Source organism: Ictalurus punctatus, chromosome 3, assembly GCF_001660625.3.
Source record: "Ictalurus punctatus breed USDA103 chromosome 3, Coco_2.0, whole genome shotgun sequence".
Taxonomy (NCBI): domain Eukaryota; kingdom Metazoa; phylum Chordata; class Actinopteri; order Siluriformes; family Ictaluridae; genus Ictalurus; species Ictalurus punctatus.
Window position 1 is genome coordinate 9,826,553 of NC_030418.2, and position 24,005 is coordinate 9,850,557.

Below are 24,005 nucleotides of genomic sequence, written 5' to 3' on the forward strand. Positions count from 1 at the left end.
AAGTAGTGGGTGTACAGCTTGTATAACAGTTTTAGTACATACTTTTTCGTGTGTGTGTATATATATATATGTATGTATGTGTCTATTATATATAAATATTTATCCATTATTTTTTATGAATGCAAAAAAAGCACTGAATTAAACTACAGTGCTAAATGAATAATATATATTCTGGTGTGTGTCTGTGTGTATTGGGTTCTTTTCAGTCTTATATAATTGGAAAAGCAGTTGTGTAAAGTTTTAGTCTGAAGTTTATATTTGTAACACTTAGTTTGTGGATTTTAATTTAAATAAACAAAAAAAGGTACTGACCCCCCCCCCCCCCCCCCCCGATTAATTGAGAAAAATAATCGGCCAACTAATCGATTATGAAAATAATCGTTAATTGCAGCCATATAATGATGTAACCTTTACATGGCACACGTTGTGTATGCTGGCCACACACTCTTCTTTTATTTCCTGAGTGTGGCTGCAGCCTACACCCCTCCAAAGCCACAGGTAAAATTATTGTCAATTGTTTAGGGGGCATAGCATAGGATGATAGCATATTGCACTGGACTCACAAGCCTGGAGATTACTTTAGATAGCAAGTAATCAAAGCTGCTACTAAAGATAATTAATAAATAATTATGGGATATGTACAGGTAACAGGAAGAAATTATTTATGGGAAACCAAAAGGTGTACAAGTAGTTACTTTGGTGGCAAGAGCTGCATGTTTTTACAATCTGATCATTTGTTTTAAAAATGTACATTGGGTTAACTAATCCTGTGAAATCTGTGGGTTGTTTAGTGATGAATGCAATGACAGCAGAGGACTACAAAGAAACTTACTGGCCAAGGCTGGAAAAAGCAGTTGAACAGCTGCTGACTCAAAGCCCAGTGAAATATACATCTATCTCCTATGAGCAGATTTACAGGTTGGTGATTTTTCAGTTTATTTATGTTGCAGATGCACTTTAGTCAAAACCATCCATTTCCATAATCAAAATTTGGATGCTAAATCTCTAGGACCAGAGGCCTCATTTGTAAAAACTTTGCACTGATACCAGAGTCAAAGTTTGTGTGCACACAAAAAACATGGAACACACACACACACACACAAAAGAAGATTTATAAAACCTTGAGTACTCCTACATGCTGTTTCCTCTTTAGAAATCATCTTTAAAAAAAAAAGTGCACAAGTGAATGAGCCTCTTCTTTTGCACAGTTACTATCCACAAATATCCATAAATGCTCTATGCAAATTACCTCATATACTTTATATTTATGTGGGGTGTCCCATTCATTTTTGAGTACAGTACTGTTGAAATTGCCAGAGAGAAAAGAGAAATTTTGGGAATTGTGAGGTGCAATTTTTTGTCTGCCATTCGTTGGACAATTTCCTTGCCAACGATGGTCTCCCCTTATTTGTTGCATGGCCTTCTAATAATGCCAGGAGAGCAATTGTGACGATAACAAAGACTCATTCAATGTAGCCCATTTATACTGTAGATCTGTGAATGTGTGCATTTGCAAATAAATACATACATAAATAAATAAACTCATCACAACTGTTTAGGCTTCAATGCATATAAGTAGCCTATCTACAGTTATTCATATCAAATTTATGCAGTTCCTTAATGGATATGAAGTGTTCCCTGTGTGAGTGATGTTTTACATTTAGCTGTAATTGTCTACATATCCACGGGGTGTCATTGCCGTCTCAAAAATGTTGTATATGGATCTTGTCGTGGAAATTAGACAACACTCGCAGACTCATAATCTGAAGGTAAAAAAAGGGTTATTACAGAAAGATGGTTAATACAGGATAGGATAAAGAAGGAAAGAATAATGAGAGCGATCTGAAGCCCTTGTACTAAACCAATACTATATATATATATATATATATATATATATATATATATATATATATATATATATATATATATATATATATGAAACACAGAGCATGACATAATTCTGTATACCAATAAGAAGCAGTTTGAGGCAGTTCAAACAGGCTTTGTTTTAGGATCTTGGACAGACGAACCTTGAACAGAACATGTTTGTGTCTCTGTAAGCAGATAAACATTCTGTACTGACCTCACTGACATGACATGGCCTTCTTAGGCGTTATCCTCTGATGAGAATGAAATAGAACAAGAACAAAACTATTACAAAGTAAAAATGAGTAATTTCCCTCACATTTCCCCCATTTTATCATTACAAAATATGATAACTAAAATTAACAGAGAAATTACTATGCTGTGAATACATCAGAACTTCTGAATCTTTTCACGGTTCAACTGAATTCATCATAATACAGACATAATGAAGGCGCTAAGGCTGTTTTTGCGGATATAAAGTATCTTGTTGTCAAGCAAGCTCATTAAGGGTGAAATAAGAGTCGTCATGGTCAAAGGAATATTTACAATAGACGTGAAATGGAGGTCAATGGGTCGTCATTGTCAGTGTCACTGGGAGAATCTGATACCCAGTCAGGTTTAGGATACAAGTCAGGTTGGTCATCATAAGGATAGTCATAATCAGTCTTTGTCAACATCAGCATTTGGTCATTAGTGATTTCAACGAGCGTGAGAGACTGCTCCGAACGAGAGAAACAATACAAGGAAAAATGAGCAAGACAAGAAGAATTATTGCACCTAGTAGTAGACAGCTGGTTAATATCCACGAGCCCCATCCCCCGAGTTCAGCCAATCAAACTGCTGGCCCAAATTTAGCCTATTACCCAAAGACACTTAAAATTCAACATAGAAGCAAATACTCACATCTGTGAACCCAGTTGGAGATAGAAAAAAAGACACCAGCCGTGAGTGAGAAGAAGCAAGGGTCCAGATTTATATTATTTCCACCTCACGAGATCCACACCAATGAGAACTCTCAGAAGTGATCTGACACCTGGAGCTCAAGCTCCAGTATTTATACTGTATTTACACAGTAGATTACCAGTATATTTTAGAAAGACTATTATATCAATACCCAATAGAGTTAAAAAAGAGCTCATCTACATTACCATGATGTTTAAAAAGAGGCTTATCAAATTTACCATTATGTTTTGAAAGAGGACTTTCTGACTACCATTAGGATTGAAAGTGGGAGAGAGAGAAAACAATTATAGAGAGACCTTAGTCTCATGTTGTTATCTCATGTTATGTGTGCGCGTTGGGTGTGTTGTGTCTGCACGCCTGCCCTTGACTGTACGAGAGTGTGTCTGTTTCTCAGCCTGCCCTCCTCAGCTCTTATATTTCTCTGTGACTAATAAACCATAGTGTGTTACACTTAAAGATCTTAAAGTGTGAATCCAACCAGTCCTGTGAATTTTCAATAAAATTACATATTACTCATACTAGGTCTCCCTCCTGTTTATTTCATGTCATTTTTATCCACAACATTCCCCCATCTGAGGCTATAAAGCCTCATAAACTACCTTAATTAAGCGGGTATCTGTGGAGAAACTGGTTCTGCCGCACCCCATGGCCGTCCCCCGCTAGCTGTCGGAGGATTACTCTAACGAAGCCATAATTCCTGCGCTCATCCTCATACTCAAATGGGTCCCTTACAGTAACCACTTCTACGCTGCACTGATCAGGATTGGATCTACACGTCCCTATCTTTCTCAACTGGGCCTGTCAGCCCACAGTTTTGTATTTGTCGGGACCTGCAGAGTCTTGCTTCCCCCAAAAAAATAAAAAAATAAAACCCCAAACCTTCGCAGTCAGGGGTGGACGAAAAAACCTCCTATGAGGAAAAATTCCCACCCTGCCAGATCTATGTGCTCGACAGCACCATTATACTTTTCTCGTGCCTGAGTGCGTCACACTTTGTTGCACATCACATGTCACGGGTCATATCACAAACATTTTATAAGAATACAACTTGATAGTCTCTGTTGGCAGTATCTCTCTGTATGCTGGCTGTCTTCAGCTCAAGCACTTTACATACTGTAGAGAGCCACCCTTTGGGGAGAGGTTAGGCTAGCACTTACACCCAGGGTATGGATCATCACATCTTCTCATCCTGGTCTGCCATTGACTTGAGAGTTCTACGATAATGTCTCTTGACAGCAGACCCCCCGTTGACAGCAGCCTCATACCGGACCATCACGTGTTCCCCACCACCTCGTCATTGGATTGAGCATCTTCTGGGGATTGGGGGTCGCGTTTTCTTGTAGTCAGCTGCTGCCTTGTAGTCAGCTTCAGCCATTCTCTCGCTGCTCCTGGTCTCCCACCTCCGGGTAAACACCTCCCCCCATTGAGGCGGTAACGCCTCACCCATAACAATGCACCCAGCTCTTTTCCTGTGAATAGATAGCTTCATACATAATAGTTAGTTGTCTCACATATGTTTTTGATCCATCTGCAATTACTTCAGTGACAGTCCTTCATAAGGAACAGACACAGACATGGGCCGACCCGTAAGCATTTCATGCGGTGTTAGATACATATTGCTGTTAGTCTGCACGCGATAGGTCATTAGTGCAAGAGGTAGAGCATCTACCGAAATATGTTTAGTATCAGTACAAATTACGTTAAACTTGAGATGGTATGCCAGATCTAGAACCTATCCCTGATCAAGGAAAAAAAAATTTTGAGCACAAATATCACACTCAGATTATCCTCCACCATTGCCTGTAAGTACAGAGATCATTCCTCTACCTTCCCCCTCGCACACTGGTTAAAATCATGGGCATCTGTAATACATACAGTGCAAAGTGCAGAAGGTACAATTAGAATTCAAATAAGTATTTGCTCGGTATGTTAAAGTGGTGTTCCAACTTATTCTAAAACTTCACTGCATTCGCACAACTCCAAACCGATGACACAATCCATGGGCATAAACGTCAGTATTTATCTATATATTTATATATTAGCAATTCTACCCTTAACCAGGTTGCACTCTGTAGTGATAGCTTTTAATTCAGCCAATTGGGCAGATCATAAGACTCATAAGACTAGAAACTTTTAAGCTCGAGGAAATATGAATCTCAGTTAGGCAATCGTGAGTGTTCTCAGTGACTGGCTCCACAGAATTAATTAGGCAATACAACACTACAGTTGGTGTGTTAGGCACACTAATAGGTTTAAGAGTTTCATTTTGGGTGGCACATAGACTATCCCCATATCCCTATGTCCTGTTCTTTCAAAATAGAAATGACCTGGTGTGATGAGTGTAAGATCGATGTGTGAGAGAGCATCTCCAGCCGCGGCACGCACCGTGCTGGCAATCCTTGTGCCACCAAATCCAGTGTTTTCAATACATAAACTACAGCCCTGCAAGCGCCCCACACTCCTGAGCCGGGACCCCCCCAGCACCCCCCCCTTCAGTCACATGTAAGACACAGTCTTTGTTGACGTTTGCCAGCCATAGTACAGGTGCAGAGCATAAGTCCATTCAATGTCAGGCTGGTCCAAAGAACACCCAGATCTCAGGATTTTGTCATGTAGAGAGCAATCAGTGATCCACTGCAGACCATACTTGATAACGTCCAGGAACATTTGTTGTGCTTTATGGGAGGGAGGATGACCCCAATCATGTCCTCTCGGCCTTGGGAGCGTGCAAGGGAGTCTATGACCACAGAGGAGTACACCGCAGGGGAGCCCACAGCCCCCGAAGGAGACGCTCCCAGGTGTACTACTGATCTAGGAATGTTAAGGGGAGTAACGACCTTGAGCTGTCACATGCAGTCACTTGGAAAAAGCGCTGATCAATAATAATATCATGTGGAATGGAATGGGTTACAGTAGGGACATCTTATATATACAACATACTATAAATAATGGAGCTACTGGGATGACTAGTTAGTTGACTGTGCAACTTTTGTGTAAAATACCATCCTCTTCCAGCCTTAAACATTGGTTACTGGGTGGGTTGTATTGCAGAAATTATCCCAGTTGTTATCACAGCTTGCTGTAATAATGCTAGACTAAGTGGGCATGTTCCTTCATCCTTTTCTGAGGATTGAAGATATTCTTTACAGGACACAGGATGACTATACTTCACTTTAGCTTATTACAGTGTACATGTTACTTGCTGTGCTTCAACCTTATGTAGCCCATAATGTGCCAGGTATGTTAGCGAGTTCAGGATGAGGGGTGCCATCATCACTGTCCAATTTGGAAACTGGAGACAGACAACTGGGAACACACAACTGCAAAACCCATCATTAAATGTTCAGTTTATGCACCAGATCTAGGCCTATTAAAAATGGTGAATTCACTGTATACTGATTTTAATAATGCAGAAAGCCATTAAACATTCAAAATGAGGAGACTTCTGATGTTTACAGAGCACACACATTGTTCGATATAAATCAATCACAAGGCCCTGATTGTGTGAGTCTGTATTTCTAAACTTAGCAGCTGATATTATTTCATCTCTTTTAACTTATCTTTTTAATCTTTCATTAGAAAACGGGGTTATACCAGAAGTTTGGAAATCAGCTTTTTTTTGTTTGTTTGTTTTTTTTTTTTTTTTTTTTAATAAACCAGGGAAATCCCACTATATTAGATCATTACAGTCCAATCCCAAAGCCTCCTGTCCTATGTCCCTTTTAGAAAGCCTTTTCAGTGAACTGTTGACATGTTATCAGTTTGCAAAAAAGTCAAAGGTCATATAAACATATCATCACAACAGCTGTTTTGAAAGTCCTAAAACAATGTCACTGTACCTTCTGCACTTCCCTGTTTGTCGATTTATCAAAGGCTTTCGACACAGTGGATCATGAAATATTGCTGCAGAAATTAAATAATGTTGGTCTATCAAATCATTTAAAAATTATTGAAGTAATGTCAACTTCTCTAATCAAAGGAATGACACCTCCCATAAAGGGGTCTTCCACTCTCATGTTTAGTTAATCTGTAAAAGAGTTCTAGTCTGTTGACTTTAAAAAATACAAACCCAATTGGCAAAGATTCATTCTTATCCCTTCCTGATTTCCTTTCTTAATATCCTTCTGGTGCATGAAAAACAAAATCCTTTAGTCTAGGACTATTTGTGATGTACACCAACCTAACATGTTAATATCCCATCTGTGTTAACGAGTGATAATCCCAATAATATAGAACTAAAATAGAGTAAATGAGGTTGAGATCTAGACATGTATTTACAGTTCTCTAGTCACTTTTATCCCACTAAGTTTTATTCAAAACAACCTAGTGAATTTGGTTTTATGTTTACAACAATAGTGTTTAGTGTAAATGGTAGACATGCATGCACCCCTTTGTCCCTTATTAACTTATAACTGTACCACACTCAAAATATCACTCAGACCCTTCATACATGACATTTAAATTTTGTTCATTTTATTTAAAAATATGTCTAATTAGGAGTAATGTGAATATGTATTTAACTTAGTCTAAAATAAAATTTATCATCTATGAGCTTTGTTTCAATTTACCACCAATTTGTTTCCTTGGCTGAGTGCCCATTTGTGAAAAAGCATAAGATTCCTTCTATAAATGTATCCATTTCATTTAAATATATATATATATATATATATATATATATATATATATATATATATATATATATATATATATATATAATATATATAATGTGTGTATATATATATATATATATATATATATATATATATATATATATATATATATATATATATATAATGTATATGTGTATGTATATGTATATTTACACAACTACTTTATTCTATTCACCAATCTACGGTTCAGAAAAGAAACAAATCACTTTCAAACTACACTGTTGCAAAGAGACTGTAATTAAACTAACTCACAAACTCACATCAGCACAACATGCCAGCAAAAGGAACCATTATGCAAGGCTGCCTAATCCAGATACTCGTACTCCCTGCACAACCCGAATTCCACATTAAGTAATCAACACCTTATTCTAATGTTACGGACTCAGATATCACATCTGTAACAGGCGTACAACACCTTACAGAGAGTTTAAAATGTGCAGACTACTACTGCCATCTGATCTTACTAATTATTCATCACTGGACATAACCAGCATTTAAAGAGAAAATATGCAGAAATTATTCATCATTATGCAACATGAATACCACACGCCAGAACAACTCACACTTACACTGCTTAACAATGTATAGACACGTACCCGTATAGGAATCACAGATACACAAATTAGTTATGGTTATTCCAGCTCTTTTTAGTGAGTCAGTTCATTTGACTTACTTACATTTAATACTGCTGTGAAGGTACAGTGCTCTCTAAAACCAAATGTTTAGGCTCAACATTATCTCACCGGGGGGATGTGACATAGCCTGATACGGACCACACCGCACACGTCTCACTTCGGTCCTTGTGATTTGGCCTCAGAGTTAGGCAGAGACTGTAACCTCGAGTCTGTTTTACTTTTCAGGTTTTTTTAAATTAATTTGTTAAGTACATCACTCACAAGGAACAGGTTCAAATGTCAGCTGATCAGTTTTATCATTAGTCAAGCAAAGATGTTGATCAACACATAAACTGCCATTAAAGTTCTCTCCGGACTGATAACATCAAAAAATACTGATTGATTTTAATTTTTACAGAAATACATTTAAGCATTTATATTTATATATATATATATATATATATATATATATATAGAGAGAGAGAGAGAGAGAGAGAGAGAGAGAGAGAGAGTCACCTTGACTTTAATGTGTAGTGTGAAGTTTGATAACTAAAGGATTGGAAAAAAGGGAAAAACAAAAATCTCTCGCACGCACTCTCTCCCTCTCTTGCGCGCTTTGTGTTTAGATGAACGTCATCATGGAATTCAAAACACTTTCATTCAGTTTCCAAACAGGGAAACACATGGAATTCAAATTAAAATTAAAAGAATGATTTGGAGCTCTGGCGCGCATGCTTCTGACCAGCCGTGTACACAATCTAAATATGGAACTGTATACAATCCGCTCAACACGGTCTCAATCCAGTCTCGTGTCATGCCAGGAGACTGAGGAGCCGGGCCAGACGGAGACCCTCCCTCATAACTTGGAACACGCACAGTAACACCATAATACTAAACAATCAATAAACACACACAAAACCCTTTCAGGCGAACTACACAGACAGTTTTGTCTACAATTGAGCTATTGAGATTATAAGGCTGTATGTGTGAATGACAAACCAAACCATGTATTCTATAATCTGGGCTAAGACCTCCTTTTAGGCCTACAGAAAACTATTCCTTTTTTTTTAATCTCTCTGCTCACACGTCATAAAAGAGAAACCCTTTATTATAACTTAATTTATGGAATATAAATGAAAGGTCCAAATGGACTTTCTCCTCCACATTTCGAGCGTCTGACTCACTCATTTCTCAACAAGGGCCTGAAAATGCACACTTTTTTCCACCTTCAGTCTTCCTTTTTCCCTGGATCACACAATCTGGGAATATGTTTTTATATATTACAGGTCTAGAAGTTCTGATTTACCCAACGGGCAATCAGGCAGATGTCTAAAATATTTACAATGTTCTTGAATGCTCCCTAATTTTTAAAACACTCATACAGCAGTTATTGATACCAAAGTAATTATAATACAAACAGTCCCACTCGACTCACACAAAGTCTGTACCAAATTCAAAACATTCAATGAAAAGCAGAAATATCTCACAACGTTGTGTTACCCAGCTCAATCTGAAGAGGTTTTTTTTTTTTTTTCTTTCCCCCTTTCACACAGAAGCAGGCCTGCACAGAAAAGAACACACACTCACTCAGTTATCTCCAAAACAAATTTTTGGAGTTTATCACACACGCATGCAAGCTCTAACACCAATATTATATTCACACACTGTTACACCTATTTATATTATCACGCACACATTTGTTAATACACATTCATACACCGGGCACGCTGGGTCCGTTCCCTAAGTTGCATGACCCGGACCTGGGCCCAGGATTTATACCCCTCTCTATCCAGACCTGGACTCAATCCAGCTGTATTAGGGGTCCCCCACCAATGCAGCCGCCACCTCTAGTGGCCGGTATCTGGGGATTGAGGCCTCAACTCCACCTGCTTCCTATCCAGCCCTGGAATCTTTCACCAGCGGTATTACAGTACTTTCACTCACACAGCACATACAATTTCATTAAACAGTTTTATGAACCTTATACATAGCCCTTATACAATTACAATCGGTTCACACTTCTCTTACCTCTTCTCACTCACTCAAAGTTCTTTTGGAGACCAACTTTAGTCTTTCTTCCCACCCTGGGGGCTTCCCACCCATAACAACAGATCACTAAGACAGAGCATTGAAATAACAGGCGTCTGCAATGCCTTCTTTCTACATGGCCTATCTGTTGCTTAGAGAGTGAAGTCCCACGGGAGAGATTACAGACATATAGATCTTAACCCAGTCCCATCTGGGGTGCCAAATGCTGGCCCAAATTTAGCCTATTACCCAAAGACACTTAAAATTCAACATAGAAGCAAATACTCACATCTGTGAACCCAGTTGGAGATAGAAAAAAGACACCAGCCGTGAGTGAGAAGAAGCAAGGGTCCAGATTTTATTTCCACCTCATGAGATCCACACCAATGAGAACTCTCAGAAGTGATCTGACACCTGGAGTTCAAGCTCCAGAATTTAGACTGTATTTACACAGTAGATAACCAATATATTTTTAGAAAGACTATGATATCAATACCAATAGGGTTAAAAAAGAGCTCATCTACATTACCATGATGTTTAAAAAGAGGCTTATCAAATTTACCATTATGTTTTGAAAGAGGACTTTCTGACTACCATTATGTTTTGAAAGAGAACTTTCTGACTACCATTAGGATTGAAAGTGGGAGAGAGAGAAAACAATTATAGAGAGACCTTAGTCTCATGTTGTTATCTCATAATGTTATGTGTGTGCGTTGGGTGTGTTATGTCTGCACGCCTGCCCTTTACTGTACGAGAGTGTGTGTGTTTCTCAGCCTGCCCTCCTCAGCTCTTATATTTCTCTGTGACTAATAAACCATAGTGTGTTACTCTTAAAGATCTTAAAGTGTGAATCCAACCAGTCCTGTGAATTTTCAATAAAATTACATATTACTCATACTAGGTCTCCCTCCTGTTTATTTCATGTCATTTTTATCCACAACAAGACCCCGTATCACTAGTTTGCGGAGGGTTTTGTATCGCAGACTGCATGTGTTCAATGATAGAATAATCATTATGTGTCTGTGTGATGAGGGCACGTGTGACGTTGTGTGGGTGTGTATATGCAGATCGTTGCTCGTGAGCGTAGGTCACCTGGTCCTGCGGAAGTCCTTGATCACGATCCACTCTCCGGGCTTCAGATCATGCAGCGGACCCGTGGCTGGAGCTGGAAGTCCTGCCTTTACCTGCTTGTGGATAGATTGTAGAGCAGAGGACAGGGTTGCACAGTAATTTAACATTGCATCATCACATGTTGCAGCGTCAGGAAGAGGAGCTGTCACAGGTCCAATTCCTGTGTGTAGAGGTCTCCCAAACAGTATCCCAAAGGGGCTAAGCCCATCCGAAGCCTCAGAACGGCATTTGCTCAGTCTGTTTTTAGTGCCCATGTTCTCTCTCTACCACCCCACCACTAGCTGGATGATATGCACAGTGCTGCTTTAACCCTCTTACCCCTAAGTTCCCACAGTATTATGTCCCATAACCCTATATTCCCCAGAGAAACAGCACGCCAACCCTGAGTTTCTGGGCCAAAATCAACATTTTAATTTTAACATTTTTAGGCCTTGAAACAACTTAATATATTTGTGTAACTTTACTTTGAAAATGAAGCAGTTCAGTGTTTTTACTAAACTTTGAGCACAATTCTTAAGAGAAAATACGAAAAAATTAGGGTCTGAATCAGGAGAGTTTGCGTCTCTAACAGTTTCAGTTTCGGTTTCAACATCGCTTGAACTTTCACTGCTGTCACTATCTATAATCCTCGCTCTCGCCTGTGTAACTGTGTAAGTTTTCTTTTTTTCCCCCCACTGTTTTAGATGTACCTGTGTTCACTGTAGGTGTAACTTTAGCTGGAACACAATTAGCTTTTCGCTTTGGCATTTTTAGTTCACTTCTACTATTACACCAATATTCACACTTGGATCAGCTTCATCGTAATGCTGGCGTAATAACGTCGTGACGTCATCAACCTTCCAGGTTAAAAAATAATAATTAATTATTATTAATTAAAGGGAGGGGATCATGCTCTGCTTCAGTATGTCACAGTACATGTTGGCATTCATGGTTCCCTCAATGAACTGTATCTCCCCAGTGCTGGCAGCACTCATGCAGCCCCATGACACTCCCACCACCATGCTTGACTGTAGGTAAGACACACTTGTCTTTGTACTCCTCTCCTGGTTGCAGCCACACACGCATGACACCATCTGAACCAAATAAGTTTATCTCGGTCCCATCATACCACAGGACATGGTTCCAGTAATCCATGTCCTTAGTCTGCTTGTCTTCAGCAAACTGTTTGTGGGCTTTCTTGTGCATCATCTTTAGAAGAGGCTTCCTTCTGGGATGACTGCCATATTTGGCAGACCAGTTTGATGCAGTGTGCAGCGTATGGTCTGAGCACTGACAGGCTGACCCCACCACCCCTTCAACCTTTGCAGCAATGCTGGCAGCATTCATACGTCTATTTCCCAAAGACAACCTCTGGATATGACGCTGAGCACGTGCACTCAACTTCTTTGGTTGACCGTGGCGAGGCCTGTTCTGAGTGGAACCTGTCCTGTTAAACTGCTATATGGTCTTGGCCACCGTGCTGCAGCTCAGTGTCAGGGTCTTGGCAATCTTCTTATAGCCTAGGTCTTCTTTATGTAGAGCAACAATTCTTTTTTTCAGATCCTCAGAGTTCTTTGCCATGAGGTGCCATGTTGAACCTCCAGTGACCAGTATGAGGGAGTGTAAGAGCAATGACACCAAATTTAACACACCTGCTCCCCATTCACACCTGAGACCTTGTAACACTAACAAGTCACATGACACCAGGGAGGGAAAATTGGGCCCAATTTGGACATTTTCACATAGGGGTGTACTCACTTTTGTTGCCAGCGGTTTGGACATTAATGGCTGTGTGTTGCGTTATTTTGAGGGGACAGCAAATTTACACTTTTACCCAAGCTACACACTCACTACTTTACATTGTAGCAAAGTGTCATTTCTTCAGTGTTGTCACATTAAAAGATATAATCAAATATTTACAAAAATGTGAGGGGTGTACTCACTTTTGTGAGATACTGTACCTAGGATAGAAAGAACTTTGTTTCTTCATCAGAGGCTTGGGAATCTTCTGGATTGCAGATACTCTTTCAGTGGAGAGTTTCTTTCCCTCTTTTCCCTCACAGCAATGTAATGACCCAACAAATCTCACTTCTTGTTGTACATAATGTAATTTGGAGAGACTGGCTTTGTGTCCCTCTTTGGCAAGATTCTGCAATAATTTAATGGTGTCAGTTTCACACTGTGCCCTGGAGAAAGTGGTAGAGGTGCTAAGCTGTCCTTTAGCATTTGGTTGTATATCGTTAGTGACTCTCAATACCCTTAACACTAGCGAGTGAAAGTGTAAGGACGTCTGTCAAATATTAATGCAAACGGAAACTTATTGTCTTTATCAAGAGATACACTGAAAAAATGCATTAGCTAAATCTATGACTGAAAACCATTCGCTATTTGCTGGAACCTAGCTTAATCTAGTGTAAGAATTTGGCATGTCTGGAGCTGTCTGTTTGACTGCTGCATTAACCACTTGCAAATCTTATACAAATCTCCATTCATCAGGTTGCAGGTTTTTTTTTTTTTTTTGCTTCTCACACTGGATATATTGGAGTGCGCACTGACGAATCAGGACAGGGAACAATGACCCCTGCCTTCAATAATGAATTGAAATCTGGTCTATTGCCCTCAGTAGCTTCTGATTTAAGAGGGTATTGAGATTGTCTGGGCCTAAAGTCAGATTTGGACATGATCACGACTGGTGGTACACTTCTAATCAAGCCTATGTCATGTTTCCCTTGGGCCCACAGCCTGAGAGGCACCTTCTTCAATTGTGGGTGTCTCTCTAGGGGTGTGGGGCTTGTCCCAAGGTTCCGAAACATTCCCTTGTCATGACATATTTCATCCAGGTTAACCTTGCACATTTCCAGGAAGAATATATATATATATATATATATATATATAAACTTCCAGAGTTAGGCTGTACCAAATGTTGGCGGTGGGTTTCTGTTCCCAATCTGTAATTTTTCCACTCTCACATAATCTGACCCACAGTCCCACGTCTTTCTACTGTTTGTTGTTTATTTTGACTAATGAGACTTGAGGCGCTGATTCTGGGACAAAAAATGCATGCAACTGTGTGTCACTCAATTTGACTGAACATGCACAAAATTTGTCACACCAGTATAGGTACAGCTCTTCACTTTCTGGGATTTCCATAAACCATTCTTTCTCAAAATTAAAGTCTCTTCCTTCATGCACTTGCGCTGTGCAATGAAGGGCAGAGGACAACATAAAATCAACATAGTTGTCCTTCATCTTATCATGTGCCAACGTCAACAAATGAGCACAGGCTCTAGGCTTGTTATGCATGGACCATTGATAAACACAGAGCTCTGTTTCTCTAACAAATGGAGTTCCCAATGATGTGTCTTCAGTTATTGTTACTCCCTGAGGTGAGGACATAAAATTTAAGTGTAAAACACACATTAAGTCCTTGCCCAGTAGATTGACTGGACATGAAGACAAAATTAGGAATTGGTGGGTTACTCTTTTCCCATTTTCACATTCACAAACTAGCGGTTCAGAGAAACGTTCTAATACTGAATGTCCTGTCACACCCATGGAGCGCAGTGACCGTGAACTCATTTTCGGGGATTCTTTTAATTCGCAGAGTTTTATTACTGAATACTCCTGAATCTACCAAAATGTGACACTTTGCCCATTAACTACAAGAGATATACATGGTAACTGTGTAAAAGGAGAGGCATTATACTTTAAAAGGTTAAGGGTCATGACTGGTTCAGACATTTGTGAATTGTCAGTCTGTCTAATGGTGGATGTGGGTGTGTGCATATATTCCTGTTCTTTGTGAGCTAACTGATTGTTTGGGTGTCTGATGTCACCTCTTCTGTTCCCAGGTACCTCACCCTTCCCTTATCTCCGCCCGTCAGTTCGCTTCTGCTCTGGACAGTCTTTTGCAAAATGTCCAGTTTTTCCACAGTTGTAACAGTTTAATCCTGGTCCATAGCCCTGACGGCCGGGTCTTTCTCGTCTGCGTGCTTTTGGTCTTCCTCTCCTCTCCATCTTTCTTTCCTTTGCCTCTCGTAGGAGCTTCTCCGCATGGATTGCATACCTTTCCACTTGTGTGAGGTTTCTGGTGTCCCAGGTGATACATTGTTGTTTGACTATAGCGGCAACTTCTGGTTTAACGCCGTTCATAAAGCTTTTTCTGAGATGTGCCTCCCATGCTGTGACGGTCGCCTGCCCATCTGCCAGAGTGTCGGGTTTCTCCAAACCTGAGTTTGCGTCATGGATCTCAGTGAGCCGGGACAGGTACTGTGATACAGTCTCTGAGTCTTGTTGTTTACACATCGCTATTTTTGTCATGTCCAGTCACACAAGAAAGGTGTTCATCAGCCTCTGCTGGAGCGCCATGATTTGTTCTCTGTACCTTGCCTTGACTCCATTATCCCACTGTTGGTTGATCAGGCAGACATCGTTCTCTGGGAATTCACATGAAACCTTGACCCAGTCCGTGCCATGTTTCGCCATGTACAGTCGTCCTAGTTCATGAATGAATTCTCTGCACAATATCTGAAGTTCATCCCCAAACTGTCATCCCCCTACTTCGTGGAGCGCCGGCGGATGCGTCATGCTGCTCCTGATGACTTCCAATGTCCAGGGTCTGTGAACTAGCATAGGGCCTCCTTCTCTGGCCACTTCTAGCATTGGGGCATTTACCACCGCATGCACTGTCCCTTCTCTGTCTGATTTTGTTGGTCTGAAGCCCTCAGGCAGCAATGTTGTTGGTCCCCTCACTTGGGATCTCATGTGTACCACCACCGGTGAAGACAGGACGGCTGGTGCATAGTTCGGTCGGGGTTGGCGGCTCAGTTCTGACCGGTTCGGATGGAGTGGCGTAGGCTGGGCCGCTTCATCGTGAGGAGGTGCCTCTGAAACTGCAGGTTCCTCCCTCCTTACTGGCTGTGGGCGTCGTGGTGGGGCGGAGTCCAGGTCGGGATCCGCTTTCTGCAATTTAGCACACTGAGAAACAGATGAGGGCCCTGCCTGACATTTTTTTTCTCTTTTATGTACCTCACTCTGCCATTCAGCAAATGCCTTCCAGTCAGCCAAAAATTGCACTTCGCTCTGTGTTTTAGGGGTCTCTCTCTCCTTTGTGTCTAAATTAAGTTTTGGTGGTTCTAACTGTCTGAGGCTAAACCTACCTTTTTCAGGAAAAGCACATTCTTTAACATATACATCATATTGATTCAAACATCCTTCCCCATAATTCACACATATAAACACGATATTAGGATCAACATATGAGCACCCTGTACATACCATAGCATGTGTCTCAGGATGTGCTTTGCTACATATTTTTCGTTTATATATATATATATATTTATTTATTCTTTTTAACCCTTCTATAACATTCAAAGTTTTAAACCATTTAAAATGCTATGAAAATCAAGTGAATATGCATTCTCGTGCACAGACAGAAAAGGTTCTAGTGTGTGCCTAATCTCTAGACATTTAATTAATCATACAACCTATAGGTTCAATAGAGCAAACCTTAAGAATGTAAAAGAGTTTACCTGTGAGGGCGAGTCAACATACAGCAATTTGATAGGACTTATAGTGTTCTCTTCCCTTTTTTTTTATCTCAGTAAAATTTACTTCTGCGTTAAATTTGCCAAATATATCATGTACTGCTGATATGATGGAATGAGTCAGTGGGGCATGCCACTTGATAATAATCTGTTGTAAAAATACTGTATACCGCCTGTATCAACATGGATTTCAGGGTGAAACTTTTCCATGAGCGTCCTCCGGTTTGCTTGTCCAGACAAGCAGAAAAGACTCGCGCAGCCCAGCCAGGAGACTCGTCCTCGTCGTTGACTTGTTTTTTGTGGGTAAATAAGTTATACTGGTATAAAGAATTTCAAAAGAATTAAATGTATGACTAGGTTTTTGTGTGACGCCTAGATTTTGACTATGGATAAGACCAATACCTCCTCCTCTACCAGTTGAACGAGGCTGATGTACATAACTGTATCCAGGAGGACTGGCTTCATTTAATGTTATGTACTCATTTGGTTTAATCCAAGTTTCTGTTAAACACATTAAATTACATTCCTGATCAGTAATGATTTCTTTAACAATAAGAGGCTTAGACACAAGAGATCTAATGTTTAATAGTCCTAGCTTCAGATCAAAGGTACTGGATGTGCATTTGGTATGATCTAATTTTATGTTAATTAGGTTACTAAAACAGACTTTCTGAAATTTTCTATGTATTTGTATAGCTCGGGGAATAGACACAGTCTCTATAGTATGCATTACAATTTCACCTTTCAGCATGACAATGGCCCAAAGCATACATCCAAATGAACAAAGGAATGGATTAACCAAAAGAATATCAATGTGCTTGAATGGCAGAGCCAGAGCCCAGACCTGAATCCAATTAAAAATTACTTGAAGAAGCCTTGGAGATGGCTATGGCTTTCTATGGCTCTAGAAAGTTTTTGGTAGAAAAAGGGGGAAATATTGCTAAGTTATATTGTGAACCTTGTGGTGTAATAAAATCAAAAGGTGCTTCAACAAAGTTTTAGTTTAGGGGTGAGCACTCTTATGCAACTAGGTTAACTTTTTTTTATTATTTATTTATTTAATTCCCCCATCCCCCGAGCCCCCCAAAAAAAGTGTCTAATCATTTTTCACTTTGCTATATTTGAATACTTTGCAATTTCACATTTCACAAAAGATCTGACGTGATTTATCTTCGTGTCATTTATTTACTTCAGAAAAACCTGCCATTTTAACAGGGGTGTGTAGACCTTGTATTTGCATTATACTTGTACAATTGAAGTGTTGCTCATAATGTTTACAATGTACAGAGCAATGTAGTTACACTTTTATAATTTTGACCTTAATTAAGTTGACAAATTGTTGCCCGATATTGGCTTGAGCAACTAGCAAGTCCAGTGCTATTGTCTTAAAAGTTTGATGTTAGTCAACATGACATATTGTGATGTCATTCATGTTTACATGCTGGGTTTTACATTTTTGACTTTGAACCCATTAATATTACAATTCAAATTCTGTTAAAGCAGGACAATTTATTCTGACAGTTGGTGCTACTATATTTCCAAAACATGGACTATGTTTTTGTTGTAGGGACGTCACGATACCAAAAATCTAGTAGTCAGTACCGATACCACCAAAAGTACGTGATACCGAGGGAGGGAGAGAGGGAGGGGAGGGAGGGGGAGGGAGGGGGGGGGGGGGGAGAGAATGAGAATGAGAATTAGTTATCAAACACTGACTACGTTTACACGGACAGCAGTAATCTAATTATTGACCTTACTCTGATTAAGATAATTAGATTAACGGCCCGCGTCATTACGTCGCCACACCGTCCGACGTCCCTCCAGAATTTCACGTATCAACATACAGTTCTTCTTCGTTATGGTACTGTATACAGTTTTGGGTGTTTTTATTAAATTTTTTACGAACACTTTAAGTGCAGTTAATTATTTGTCTTGCTATACGTTCTAATAGACAACTGCTTGAAGCCATGGGCTGCGTCTCAAACCGCGTACTTAGCGTCTATATAGTAGCCGAGATACATGTATTTTTCCCCACTATAGGCCTATAGTAGGAAACTATGCGGTTTGGGACCCATCCGAACTCTCTTCTTCGCCGTAAAACGTAAAACTGCCATGTGTGATCGTGTCCTGTCGCAAAATGCGGTGAAAACTCTCACGTGACGTTCATAATGTGATTTAGGTGTTTAGGTGTGTACTCCACCTGTCTTAATTCGATTAGAGGTTAATTTGAGTATGACCTTAATTAGATTAAGGTAAGTAAAAATTGCTGTTTACATGGTAGTTTCTTAATCAAAGTTTGGTCTTAATCGGGTTAAGAGTGGATTATTGTTGTCCATAGCTGCGTTTACATGGACAACAATAATCCACTCTTAATCCGATTAAGACCATACTCTAATTAAGAAACTACCATGTAAACAGCCATTTTTACTTACCTTAATCTAATTAAGGTCATAATCGAAGTAAGCAATAATCTAATTAAGACAGGTGGAGTACTCTCGTTTTAGTCGCATTATGGACGTGTATTACAGACATGTAAACACCTTAATCACATTATGAACGTCGTGTGGGAGTTTTCACCGCATTTTGCGACAGGACACGATCACACACGGCAATTTTATGTTTTACGGCGAACAAGAGAGTTCAGCTGTGTCCCAAATCGCATACTTTCCTACTATAGGCCTGTAGTGGGGAAAAATGCATGTATCTCGGCTACTATATAGATGGTAACTACGTGATTTGGGACACACCCACCGCTTCAAGCAGTTGTCTATTAACACGTATAGCATGACAAATAATTAACTGCACTTAAAGAGTTCGTAAAAAAAATAAAATAAATAAAAACACCCAAAACTGTATACGGTACCATAGCGAAGACAAACTGTATGTTGATACGTGAAATTCTGGAGGGACGTCGGACGGCGTGGCGCGGTGACGTAATGATGCGGGCTGTTAATCTAATTATGTTCTAAAACATGTCAAACGGGAACATGACAGGAGTATTCTAAAAGCGACTCATGTAAACACCTTAATCACATTATTATCTTACTCAGATTAAGGTCAATAATTAGATTAATGCTGTCCATGTAAACGTAGTCCATTTAAACGCAGCTACTGTCTGACAATGACTGGAGGTGCACTCCTAAGCGCGTGCACACACACACACACACACACACACACACACACACACACACACACACCTTATACTATGAATACAAGCATTAGTTTAAATTCACTGATATGGTGGCAGGCCAAAAAGATTTATTAAAAGCATGAACATTTGAATAATTATTAGTGATATTAGGCTACATTTTGCTGACAGGACACGGGCTGAATGGCGATGCATGGTGGCCCATTCGGAGGTAGTTTATAACATTGCAATATGTTAGCGTTGTTAACAAATAACTGGCTATCGCTAACATTACATGGAGCATAATGTTAGCTGGTTTCATGGCAACAGGGCTAGCTGCCTCAAACAAACATAATATAGGACTGTCTTTCAGGTGCTTTGCCAAATTCCAGGTGTTTCCTCGCTTTGTTTTAAATGAACGATAGTATCGGTTGCACACTGGAAACCGATACTAGCTTTCCTCTCTTTTCCTCTCACTGAGTCGGGGCGGAGCTAAACTTGTTAAGCTAAGCTAATCTTCTGTAGTTTTTCCCGTGTGCTTGTAGACCTTCTTCTTCTTCTTCACCACTTGTGGACCGACTAGAACATTTGCGAATATTTGCCGCCCTCATCGGGTCCGGAAGAATTGCAACTTCAGTACCTCCATTAGACCTGGTTCCAATGCTAGTGCAGAAAAACAAGTACCGTCACGTTTTAAGAATGTTGGTACTGACCTGGTACCGAAGTATCGGTTCTCAGGACATCCCTAGTTTGTTGTATTAGTGTGTTTGACCACCATCATTTTTGTTGCAAATCTGACAAAATGCTTCCTTCATTAGAGTCATAGAGCCAATATTAGTCGTTTTTTATTTTTATTTTTTAGGCACAATTAACATTAGAACATTTTTATCATGTTCTCAGCCAGTCTATGGAAATGTAAATATAGCCATGGGAAAAAAGAAAGCACAACCTTGTTCTATTCTGTGTTTTGTTTTACATCAGGGCCTAATTAACAATTATTTGATCATCACCAACTTCTGTAAACAACCAAATAACGTCACGCGGCAACAAAAAAAAAACCACAATGGATTTCAATATATAGTTACTTTTCCACAAAAAGTAAACAAACATTCATAAAAATGGGAAAAATATGTACAAACTTCCTACTTCCACAATCATTAAGAGAGTAATTAGCAGCCAGGTGTTACTTATGAAATGCACAAGATTAGTTCATCATCAAGAAGTGTAACTACCTCTATGAAAACAGAACTTTGGGCAGTTTGATGTTCTGGAAGGAAGTGAGAAGAATTGTTTATAAATGGAAAGCCTTCAAGACAGTTGCCAATCTTCCCAATGCAGGCATCCCAGCAAATTCAGTCCAAGGATGCTAAAGAAGTTTGAACATGTTGCTGATTTTTAGGGTGTACTTTCTTCTACCTGGTTTCTGAATGTTGGCTTACTCTTTTTGGGGGGGAAAAACGACTACAAATCTGTTGTGTTTTTTGTTGTCACCTAAAGTTATTTGTTTAAAGAAGCTGAGGATTGAAAAATTGTTATTTAGGCCCTGATAAATAATAAAAAACAAACAAACCAGTCACCAGGGTTGTTTGAATTTTGGTGGGTTAATTGCTTATGTGTAGTTCATTTGTGTTCAAGTGTTTTTGTGGTCAAGCACAATATTTGTTTTTTGTGATCAAGTTTTGTTTGTTTTTTTGTATTTATTTCGTTTATTTGATTTTATTTGCAGTTTAGATGTTTTGTGCTCGGGTGAGGGTGGCATGGTCGAACAGTGGTTAACATTGCCATCTCACAGCTGCAGGGTCCCAGGATTTATCCTGAGTTTGGACAATTGAGTTTCTGTGCTCGTTATTCCCATGTCTGTGTGAGTTTCCTCCAGGTACTCCAGTTTCCTCCTATCTCCCAAAACATAGCAATAGGTGGATTGACTAAGATAAATTGCCCCTAAGTGTGAATGAGTGTATGAATGTGTATGTGTGCATTGTAACCTGCAATGGATGTAACCATCCAGTATTCCCATCACATGCCCAAGTATTCACAGGATAGGCTCTGGGATCCACTGCAACCCTGATCTGGATAAAGTGGTTAATGAAAGTGAGTTTTGAAAGTGCTTTTATTGTTTTTAGTAGGGTTTATGTAGCTTTTTTGCATTCTGGTAGTTTCTTTGAATTCATAACGTTTATTTGCAGTCAAGTATTTTGTTTTTAGGTGGTTTATTTGCATGTGGATAGTTAATCTTATCAACCCATCTGATGAAATTTTAGGCAATTCATTCATTTTTTTGTAAACGTATGATTATGCAATTATTTAACCAAACTTCTTCTTCTTTCTCTTCTTCTTCTTCTTCTTCTTCTTCTTCTTCTTCTTCTTCTTCTTCTTCTTCTTCTTCTTCAGTCATGTTTATAAGTGTGTGTGCCAGCAATACTCAGAACTTCTCTACAGGGACCTGATGTGGAAGATAACATCTCACTTACAGCAAGTGTGCTTAGACTTGCAAGTACATGTAAATATGTATTCACTTAAACATTATTTAGTGGGAAAATCCTTCTTGCTTTCCCAAGACTTGTGGTTTTAGTTATTATTTTGTAATAAATTAATTTCTAATTTATTCATTATTTTGTAATAAAACTAAATTTGTCTCCTTTTATTTTTAAAGGACAACCGACCTGAAAGTTTTGTTGAAAACTTCAATCTTGCTTTCACGCAGTACATGGCTGCAATTCAGTGCATCATTCCTGTGTTCATTTATATGGTAATTTGCTCTTTTCTTTGGCTCTTATTAACACAGCTGTATATGAGTTATTAATGACATGAGTTATTAATGTGTTTAATTGAACCCACTTGATTGACTGACTTTTTTGTTGTCTTGACAAAGCCACCATACTGTTCTGCTTTATAATTTATATAATTAAAAATGTATATTATTATTACTATTATTATTAATAATGCTTTATAAGCTTATGTTGGTTTGACAAAGCCAATATACTGTTCTGTTGTTATTGTTGTTGTTGTTATTATTATATAACAGTATACTTAATAACAGTATATTTAATATAATATACTGTTCAGCTTTATTAGCTTCTTTTTCTTCTTCTGAGACCCAAAATTTTCATCTGCTACTCCTCCCAGAGCTTTCAATCTACTTCAACCAAACTTCCACAGTCCTTCAGGCTGGTCATGCTCTATTTTTTTTGTAACTGATTAGAAACCCAGTTTCCCCGTAGCAAATGGTCAAAAATCCCCAAAACTCCCATTTACTTACATAGAAGGAATGTACAGAGCCTGGCTCGGAATGTTCAAGATTTCACACTCCCAACTGTAAAAACTCACACACTGTGTGCACACGGCCTGAAGCCCCTCTTCTCTCCTACTTGCTCTGTCAATGTAACTGTAAGTATTGGCACCCTATCTGTCCAACTCTAGAAGTATTTGCACCAAATCTATCCAGTCAACTCAACAAGTACTGGCTCCCTATCTCTCTCATTCTCTCTTTCTTAAAACTGAAAATTACCTTCAGATTTCAAACTGATAACCATTTTAAACTTCCATACCATCTTTGTCAAGCCAACATCAAAGTTTGTAATGACGAACTTTACCTATCTAGTTTGTTTTGTTTTAAAGAACAAGTTCTACATTGAAACTAAGCTGAATAGAGACTTAAAGGATGACCTCATGGACCTTTTCTCAGCTCACGTTGCAGAGAAACATATTTGTACATTAATATGTAAGTTCATTTTTACACATATTGTGCTAAAATAGGAGTTGTTTTCTTTTTTCTTATTCTGCCAATGCACAGTGGAACATTTATAGTGCCCTCCACTAATATTAGTAAATATGAGCAAAGAAGTCTGAAAAATTGTCTTTCAATTTTTTGTCTTCAAGAAATTCACAAAAATACTCTGCTCTCATGGATATCAAACAATTACAAACACAACACAGGTTTATAAAAATATTTTTGTTTTTGTGTGCCACAATTATTGGCACCCCTATGAATTCATATTAGAAAAATATATTTCAAGTATATTCCCATTGATATTTTAAAAAAACAACCAAAAAAACAAAGCAATTTTGTACACCTGGGTGA

The 24,005-nt window shown here is 39.0% G+C and overlaps 1 protein-coding gene across 1 annotated transcript in view; it reads left to right on the forward strand.

The window, feature by feature from the left end:
- The window catches only part of cacul1 (CDK2 associated cullin domain 1), a 49,957-nt gene that overhangs the window by 20,172 nt on the left and 5,780 nt on the right, over positions 1-24,005 (forward strand). The window contains exons 2-5 of the mRNA XM_017464163.3: positions 792-918; positions 22,316-22,418; positions 22,578-22,673; positions 23,543-23,645. Coding sequence (XP_017319652.1) covers positions 792-918; positions 22,316-22,418; positions 22,578-22,673; positions 23,543-23,645 — 429 coding nt within the window. The remainder of the gene's footprint in view (positions 1-791; positions 919-22,315; positions 22,419-22,577; positions 22,674-23,542; positions 23,646-24,005) is intronic.